The sequence below is a fragment of the Cherax quadricarinatus genome, chromosome 76 (assembly GCF_038502225.1).
Source record: "Cherax quadricarinatus isolate ZL_2023a chromosome 76, ASM3850222v1, whole genome shotgun sequence".
Classification (NCBI taxonomy): Eukaryota; Metazoa; Arthropoda; class Malacostraca; order Decapoda; family Parastacidae; genus Cherax; species Cherax quadricarinatus.
In genome coordinates this window covers 14349782-14359781 of record NC_091367.1, presented here as the reverse complement: position 1 = coordinate 14359781, position 10000 = coordinate 14349782, and the positions used below count along the sequence as shown (strand labels likewise).

The following is a 10000-nucleotide window of genomic DNA, read 5'->3' as shown; positions in this document are numbered from 1 at the left end:
AAAGTCAATGGGCAGCGGGAACACAATAGTCGAATTCTTTTCCGAAGAGATGGAGCTTAGGGTCTGCAGATACCTCAGCTGTAGGAAGGAAGAAAATCTCAGAGATCAAGCGGTGATATTTTGGACCTAACGTGCGGAAATATTTGGGACCCACTGACGTTCGAATAGGCATTGGGGAAGCCATAGGTTTTGTGTTATGCAGGGTTCTGCATGACATTGTAATGTACATATAGTGGAGAAGTGTGCCATAATAGTATGAATGTTATAATTGTAAAGAATAATTTTATAATTCATAATGTGCTTTTGGGGGTACTGTAAAGTAGGTTAAACTATAATTATAAAGAAATCCTGCTAGGGATTTATTTTCCAACTATGTTTGGGTACGCTGGGTAAGCGTGGCTGGAGGTCCAGCCGCCATAACCACTAGGCCTAGTCAGCGCCAGGCCGTCACTACTCCACTACAAACCCCATTTCTTATTTCCTCACTCATCCCACAGCACCCTGACCATGTCAGAGCCTAGGTGAACATACAGGTAAGCCATAGAAGAGCCTATGGCTTGAGTTGGTTAAACAAAAGGAGTACACAACTACAAACTTAGCTTAAACACACAGCATCTCCGACGCCAGCCTCCACACCATGCTGACTCCACGTGACTCCCCCCAGCCACGCTTACCCAGCGTACCCAAACATAGTTGGAAAATAAATCCCTAGCAGGATTTATTTTATAATTATAGTTTAACCTACTTTACAGTACCCCCAAAAGCACATTATGAATTATAAAATTATTCTTTACAATTATAACATTCATACTATTATGGCACACTTCTCCACTATATGTACATTACAATGTCATGCAGAACCCTGCATAACATTTTGTGACCCACAAAGGAACAGCAGCTAATGGAAGGAACAGGTGCTCATCCGTCAAGATAAATAGTACCAACTTGCTTATGTTGGATTCCACATGGGTTCAGGAGCTGTATGGATGGACATGGTTGGGAAATATGATTGATGAGTGGAACAATCTACCCACTAGGGTTATTGAAGCTAAAAGTTTGGGTAGCTGCAAATATAAGCTAGATAAATACATGAAAACACACATGAATTATTTTTTTTTTAGATCAAAAGTTAAACCAAGTCTTTCAACATCAAAGCGATTCATATTTACATGGATTTATTGATTTTTACGAAATTACTGGAACTATGGCTTCTGAAACAAATTTGTGAACAGACAAGTGATCAAAATTATATATTATACGGAAGGAAAATCTTTTAAATAGTTTTTAGAAGGGAAAAGTACATATGTAACCCTCGTGACACAACTGTTGCTGTAACTCTTTGAAATTAAAATAGGTATTAAAGTATTCAAGTGTTTAAACGAGTATCACAGGTATTTATATAATTATTTCAGCCCCAGGTATTAAAATTGTTGCTGTAACCTATACGTGAAGGGGAAAAAAATGTGTATCCCCCATGTTTAAAAATGTTTTTTTCTAATTAGATGGTGTTAAAGGGGTTTTGTAACCCATAAACAGTGAAAGTTACTGCAGGTAACAAGGCTTGAGAAATTTAGGTGCATAATGGGGCACAAACCGCGCGGCGGGGGACGGTAAAAAAAAAAATATCGAAAAACTAGTTAAATGTACAGAAAAATACTTCAATCTGGCAACGTTTCGGTGTAAGTCTTGTCTTCGTACGATGTTTCTACAACGAATTATTGTCACTACAACATTTTTTTGTGGTGATACCACAAAATGTTGGCCTCGTTACAAAGTAAGACCAATTATGACTGACCAGAGATAAGCAAGGAAGGTGTCTCGATAGTACTGAGAAGAAGTATGCCCCTTATGTCGCTATAAAATGTTGTATATTTGGGTGATTATTGATGACTGTGTTCATTTTTCAATTACTTGTCTTCCAAAATAATATTAGACATAAAATAAATACCATACAAACATAATACAGAACTTCAAATGAAGAAAAAATAACATTATCTGAGGAGTGGACGTCAGCAGAGCGCTACAATAGTGTACCCATAAGATAATAATTTTTCGCTTTCTCTGGTTTATTAACATCATAGAAAACGGATTTATCACTGCGGTAACTGTATAAAAACACTCCTCTCATATGCCAAAACTCATAAATAGCGTGACTTTTTCTCTCTCTCTCTCTCTCTCTCTCTCTCTCTCTCTCTCTCTCTCTCTCTCTCTCTCTCTCTCTCTCTCTCTCTCTCTCTCTCTAAAAAAAAAAAAAAAAAAAAAATAACAAAAGTTGATCCCAAGTAACAAGTATGGTTGCGTTTTCCTCGACATCTCGGAAGTTAGTGACCTATTGATTGAAGTCCCTCCATTATAATGAAGGGATTGCAAGCATTTTCATAACTATCATTCAACAATGAATGTTTTGCAAACTGGTGTCAATATTTTCTCAATAGCACAATTTCTTTATGTATTTGTGCAGATAGGTAGAGTTCAGATATTTTACCAAATGTCAAAAATGTACCAACTTCATTTTTTGGGGGGTGGTTATATATATATATATATATATATATATATATATATATATATATATATATATATATATATATATATATATATATATATATATATATATATATATATAATATTACGAGCACAACACAGATATCTACCTCACAGTTCCTCTCTAAACTTTCATTGCTTTACATTTTATCTCTTCATCCATCTCTCAGGTCAGCTCTAGGCTTTTATTAGCTAGTATCTTCTCTCCGGCTTAGTTCAGGTACCTATCAGTACCTATGTTGATTTCTATTTTCCTCTAACCCTTCTCCACCGGGTTTCAAGTATCTTTCTGTCCCTAACTTGAGCTTCGTTTACGATTCAGATCAGGAGGTTATCCCGAAGACTCAAGTACCTAAATTAAATGTAAAGGAGTTTGTCTTGGATCCAAATGTTCTGCTGTGACACTAGTGAAGAAAAGAGACCTTTGCAGAAAGAACTTATATTAGAACAACGTTTCGATATGTTAAGATCTTTAGCATTACTTAATTAGGAGCTTAAATATGTTAAAACGTTGTCCCAACAAAAGTTCCTTCAGCAAGAATCTTTCCTCACAAAGGAGACTGTCTTGTGAAGCACCGAACTAAGATACAGCGAACCTCTGTCGAATCTCATTTTTATCTTAATACTGGGGAAGCGATAAACTTTATGAACTCGTAGGCCAAATACAGCGCATGTTTATCGTAAACAGGAGGTGATAAGATTTGATCCAACTCAGAGAAGGGAACTGGGGAAGAGGTTGTGAAACCCACAAATTGATAAGAGAGACACTAATGCATATGAGAATTGTTTTCATCCAACATTTCACTTCCAGACCGGCTTGTTCAAGCCTACAGTGAGTGCTTGGTAAGTTGGTAAGTATAAGTGTACGACTATATAGTCGAGAGAGCAGGTGACTAGGAGAGATGAGCGAACCTGACTCACGTTTAGAGGGTAGTGCATGCTGACGCGTCAGGGGTCCCACTGGCTGAAAAGTTTTCTGGTTTTGGGTGATGGTGTCTGTGGTGTGATGTGGAGCTGATTCGGAGCATTGTCTTCTAATTCTGCCGGAATCGAAAGGAAATGCTTGGAGTCGGCACTTCAGTCATACCACAGACACCTTCACCCTGAACCAGGGAATTTTCCATTTGGCAAGACGCCTTGGCTCACGTGTTCGTAAGCACACACCGCCCTCCTCCTGTTCTGACATAGTCAAGGTCACACCTCGACCCCTCGAAACCTTCTCTCCCAACTATGTATACTTCTACTTACAATGAACTTTTTATAAACTTGAAAAAACTTGGTCTCCAAGCCAACCTTCGTCTCAGTAATATTTTTCATTCTGCCGTAGTATTTTTAACAAGAAAAAGGAGGTTCTAATTTCTTGGAACAAGAGGCCTTCGCCATCATGTCACCTCTCTTGCGTCTCTCTGTCAACTTGACCTTCACTAACGTATACCTTGTGTTCAAGTCTGGTATTCAGGAGAAACTTTACTATAGGGGGGTAACTTAAAGGTCATTCTCGCTTCCCATTTCCATGGACCTTATATAAATGAACTTGCCTCAACTTTGATTTTATTCATTATTTTTAAAAGCAACCTAAACTCTGACGAGGGAGTGCTTCTGGAAGTGTCGAAACTTCATACAGCAGGTTATTTCCTCTGAGAAAGGTTACAGACGGATGTCACCCCATAAAGGAGATATTCATAGTGTCCTCAGATTCGCATGTTAGTTCTTATATAAGTTGGGATTTCAACAGAGAAGCGAATTGATAGGTAAAAGCATTATACGTATATTCGGTGTACCCCTAGAGTAATGATATCTACTTATAATAAATATACCGTTGATTTACATTTAATTTATACTAATTTCCCTATTAAGGGTAATCACGTTATGCTTGATTTATTTGGTTAGGTTATGGTTAATTTACGATAAATATTTTTCAGTGTTTATATGGCCAACAAAAAACAAGCATTAATTGAGAAACGGCATTTATGTTATATTAAATTTGTGTGTATGCATGTATATGTGTTAACCATATCTAGAAAAAATACTCAAAATGCTATGTTTTGATTTATCAATTCTTGACTTACAAAGTTTTAGAAAACGACTGTAAACAACTCAAGGAACGTGAAAGAAACTTATGAATTTGCTTCGTATGCTTAAATATAATTTTATATGATTAATGAATCTGAGAAGCTAACGAATCTTATGATAAACAACCGCGGTGCTGTAGGGAGGAGGGAGGGAGGGTAGTGGTGGTGATGCTGTTTATGTTGGTGGAGAGATTTGTGGTGGCAGTAGCTGTAGTAGTGATGGTGGTGGTGGTGGTAGTAGTGACAGTTACGGTGGTGGTTGTTGTTGTATGGTAATGGTGTGTCGTAGATGTTGTGGTGTTGGTGACGGGTGTGGTATTGGCTATAGTGTTATATGGTACTGGTGGTTATGGTAGGTGACTGTGGCGAAGTTGTGGTTATTGATAAATAACAAAAAGGCACAATACCGTGACTGGAACGATACACAAATAACCCGCACATAAAAGAGAGAAGCTTACGACGACGTTTCGGTCCGACTTGGACCAAGTCGGACCGAAACGTCGTCGTAAGCTTCTCTCTTTTATGTGCGGGTTATTTGTGTATTGTGGTTATTGACACTGTTAAGGCGTACGAAAAAAGTACAGAATATACTGCACAGTATTCTACAAGTAGAAATATCACGAGGTTGTAGCTCAGAGAGAGAGCGAAGCCTTGTTTCCACAGTCTCTATGGAGACCAGAGTACAAGTTTCAAGATTCAAGAGAGCTGGATGGAACCTGGAAGATACCCATTCAGTCGCCCCTTGATCACCCACAGAGGCGGGCGACAGCTTGAGACCAGCTATTAAAGCTTTTAACACGCCGGCCGTCTCCCACAGAGGTAGGATAACGCAGAGAGGAAACGCATTAACTGTCATTCGTTCAGTCGCTGTCTTGTTAGAAGCTCCGACATCACCATTCAGATGGTGGTCTGAACTGCAACATCCTCAATCCTACATTTAGAGTGCAAGCACTGTGCCTCCCACCTTCAGAACTCAAGTCCAGCAAACCGATTTCCCTGAATACTTTGTAAATATTACCTAACTTGTATTTCTCAGTTATATTTGTTAATGTTACACTTCATATCAACAACACTCTTAGGCCTCTTGCCTCAACAAGAACTAGTTCCCCAGGGATGTATAACCAGACGGCCATTTTTATGCTTATAATTATTACTTAAATTTTTAAAGGGGTGGACGGGTGAGCAAGTGGAAGGCCTCGGTCAGATGACCAAAAGGCAGGTCATTATATGTCCAGACACATGTGCAACACTTGGGTATCTTTACTGAGGAAACGTTTCTCCACACAGTGGCTTCATCAGTCCATACAAAGGAGAATAGTAGCTTTATCATACCTCTTCTGAAAGCTATGTATGGTTCCTGCCTCCACTACATCACTCGCCAGACTGTTCCACTTCCTGACTACTGTGACTGAAGAAATGCTTCCTAACATCCCTTTGAAGAACAGGAGTAGTCTGATGTTCTCTGAACCATTTATCTACATTCCTGTCAGACACAGCAACATCTTAATACAAGAAATTCTTCATTTGCCTAATATTTAGGCATGACATACTTCCACATTTGGATTTATCAAATGTGATAACACCTGTATTCTTTTCAGGATTGATGGACTGATTGCATCGACTCCAGGCTGAGGGACTGATTACCTCAAATTCCTTCTGTTCTGTACCACTCTCCTGTATATGGACTGATGAAGCCACTGTGTGGCGAAACGTTTCCTCATTAAAGATACCCAAGTGTTGCATATGTGTCTAATTTATCAAATCTTACCTAACCTAACTTAAAATTTCTCACCTCAAGTGCTTTGTAGGACCCTTAAGGACAACTGTTTTTTTCTCTCCTTCGCCAGCCGAATAGGCCTAAGCCCCTTAAAAATTCCAGGTTGGCCAACTCGAACTCGCCTCACCCAACTTTAGTGGGGATTCTGATGTCAAGTTACTCCTTGTAATTATATAAACTATTTGATCCTAAATTCTTATTGATACATTTCATAGTCTATGTTTTATTAAAGTGGATGTTTGAGAAGATCACAACATGGAGTCCACACTAGAACACTGATATCTAATATTTAACATTTTAGTTATTGCTGTTATGCTAGGCTACAATATCAGCGTTCAAATATCTCTTGAATAATCACTGTGATCTAAGAATGACTTTTCCCTTTTAGTTTTAAGGTCAATTAATCACATTTTGTATGGTTTTATTGGGATATTCACTTGAGAAGTGAAAAGCTCAGCCTAGTTGAATGTCAGTAACTTTCCCTGTGGTTATAGTCATCTACGGATCACTTCTCTAGTGAATATTTCAGTAAAACTAGGCAAGAAATACTGGATGCCTGGTAGACATGTCAACTGAGATGGTGTCAGCGACCTCACCTTTCCTAAAGTCCTAGTGGGAATGTGAATATGATAATAGTATACAATACCGAGGAGTTGATAAGTAAGGCACATGTGCAACAGTTAGGTATGTTTATTCTGAAGCGTTTCGCCTACGTAGTAGGTTTACTCAGTCGAATACGTGAGGAGGAGAAATGTAATGAAATCAGACCATCACATCCGAAGACGTAGTATTAAGGTGGTCAGTCCCTGGAGTAGAGCTCACAATATCAGGCTGAGGGACTGACCACCTCAAAATTACGTCTTCGAGGGTTATGGACTAATTTCATCGTCTGGTGAAACGTTTCGGAATAAAGGCACTTAACTGTTGCACATGCGTCTTACTTATCCTACTGAGAATTGTGGATAAGGTTCTAACATCTGCCAGTTTGTTCTCTGTAACCCACTAAGTCGAGAATCATCACGTAGGAAAACCATCACACTGCTCTCCTCTTTCTCACTCTTCGATTATGTCCTTTGGTCGAAAGTATTTACATGACTTTTTGACTGTTTTCACTGTGATTAGCCTGTGTGTGTGTGTGTGTGTGTGTGTGTGTGTGTGTGTGTGTGTGTGTGTGTGTGTGTGTGAGAGAGAGAAAGAGAGAGAGAGGGAGGGAGAGAGGAGGAGGACGTGGAGGAGGAAGACATCTACAGCCGTCTCATCCTCCACTAACACAGTTCCAGCGGCAGAATCTGAGGACAAATCTGCAAAACACAGGAGGTGCAACAAATCCTAGTCCACCCTCCCAGGCACCTAGGCTGTGCTCTCGCTGTCACCGGAAGGGGCACACTGCCAACAACTGCCTGCGAGATACCAGGTGTAATTACTGCTACAAGAAAGGACACAAGGAGGACCAGTGTCGGAAGAAAAAGGAACTTGACAGACAGGGCCACCTGTTTAGAGACCTGTTCTCAGAACAAACCAGCAGGATCTCTGAATTGGTGAACACTCTCACACGTCACCCACTTAGCTACTCCTATCCCAGCCCAGCAGGTGGGATTGTGCCTTATACAAGACCACAGACCTACATCCCTGCAGCTGCCTCAGTACCCTACCTCTCTCAAGGGCAGGCACCTTACATTCCCTACACACCCACCACCTCAAGCTGACCACTTCATCATGAGGAGCCAGTCTATCAGCATCCTGTCGGCCAACATTAGAGGTTTCATTACTAATGTTGGAGAGCTCACACATAGCTTTGTGAACACTCGACGTCCCGACATGATAGCTGTTGTTGAAACATTTTTGGATGACAGGACTCCAGAAAATTTTGCAAGAATTGCTGGCTACACCTCATGGATGAGAAGAGACAGGCAAGGGCAAGGAGGAGGTGTTGCTGTGTGCTTCTCTAAAAGTGTTCATGCCCAGCACATTGATGTTGCCACCCCTAAACATCTTGAAATGATGTTCTTCAGGCTCTGTATAAACACTAGTACCTCTGTACTAGCATGTGCAATGTACAGACCTCAGTGGCAACATGCAGACCCTATCAACTTCCTAATGGAAAATATTGACTCCCTTCTGCTACAACACAACTGTCAACATATTATAATTGTTGGTGACCTCAACCAGCACCTTATACAGAGGGACTTTGATGACCTTCTTGCAGTGTTTGACATGAGAAACTTTGTTGATTTCCCTACTCATATCTCTGGCTCCTCCCTTGACCCAGTAGTGAGTGATCTGGCAGAAGGCATAGTCACTTGTCAACCCCTCGGCTACGTTGGATCGTCTGACCACAAGGCAGTTTTTACTACACTTAAGATCCCAACAGAACGAGGTGAGGAGTCCACACGCACAACCTGGCTATGGGAAAGAGGTAATTGGCCAGCCCTTTGCTCTGAGCTCGCCACCACCGACTGGAATGCTCTTCTCCAAGGGGATGTTGACAACCAAGTGAAAGCCTTCACTGGACACATCCTTAATCTACAACAAGAACACATTCCTCACCGGCAATATGTGACGAAGCCTACAGATCAGCCTTGGTTTGGCTTTCGTTGTAGAGAGGCTGCTACTGCTAAGTACAAAGCATGGCGAAGGTATAAGAGACATCCTACCACCTATAACAGGGACTTGCACATGCAAGCCTGTAGGCATATGGGTGATGTTCAAAAGTGGGCCATTGCTAAATGGGAGGTGGACACTAAAAGAAAGTTAGCATCAGGTAGGGTAGGCTCCAAAACCTGGTGGTCCCTGGTCAAGGACAGACAAGGTTATCTGCCTGATGAACTTATTCCACCTCTAAATCGACAGGATGGGACCACCTCTACTAGTAGTCAAGAGAAGGCGGACCTCTTTGCTGAACACTTTGCTACCAAAATGCAAGTTCCTGATCCAGCAAGGGACCCTCCTTGGCTAGCTGCAAGAACTGTGTCAAAACTGTCAGTGGTGACAATAAGGCAGGAGGAGGTGCATTTCCTACTTAAATCGCTTGACCAAGAAAAGGCTGTGGGCCCAGACAAGTTGAGCCCAAGATTGTTGAGATGTGCAGACCAGCTAGCAGCACCTCTAACTCGCATCTTTCAGCACTGCCTAGTACAGTGTAAATGGCCTTCTCTATGGAAAGAGGCAAATGTAGTCCCTGTTCACAAAAAGAAGAGCAGAGCAGAAATCAGCAACTACAGACCAGTGTCACTCCTGTCAATCACTGGTAAGATCCTTGAGACAATAATCTCAAGACAAATGACAGAGTTTTTTGACTACCACTCACTACTTTGTGATCGTCAATATGGCTTCAGGAAAGGTTACTCTGCTGCTGATCTGTTGTTAAACCTCTCCACTAAGTGGCACCAGTCACTGGATGAATCCAAAGTCAGCTGTGTGGTAGCACTGGACATTGCTGGCGCTTTCGACCGGGTGTGGCACCAGGGCCTCTTAGCAAAACTTCAAGCACTGGGAATTGCAGGCTCTACGCTATGTCTCCTCAGTGACTACCTTCACGGTAGATCTCTAAGTGTAGTTCTCAATGGAACGGAATCAGCAAGACATCCTATTGGGGCAAGTGTTCCACAAG

General features: G+C 41.1%; 1 protein-coding gene across 11 annotated transcripts in view; it reads right to left on the bottom strand.

Annotated features, from left to right (window-relative positions):
* The window catches only part of LOC128703633 (band 7 protein AGAP004871), a 478066-nt gene that overhangs the window by 9559 nt on the left and 458507 nt on the right, over nucleotides 1–10000 (bottom strand). The window contains exon 7 of one of the 11 annotated variants that reach the window (XM_070101320.1): nucleotides 1–78. This exon is cut by the window's left edge and continues 28 nt beyond it. The exons of the other annotated variants lie outside the window; for them this stretch is intronic. Within the exon in view, the coding sequence (XP_069957421.1) occupies nucleotides 1–78 (78 nt within the window). The remainder of the gene's footprint in view (nucleotides 79–10000) is intronic. 11 annotated transcript variants of the gene reach the window in all.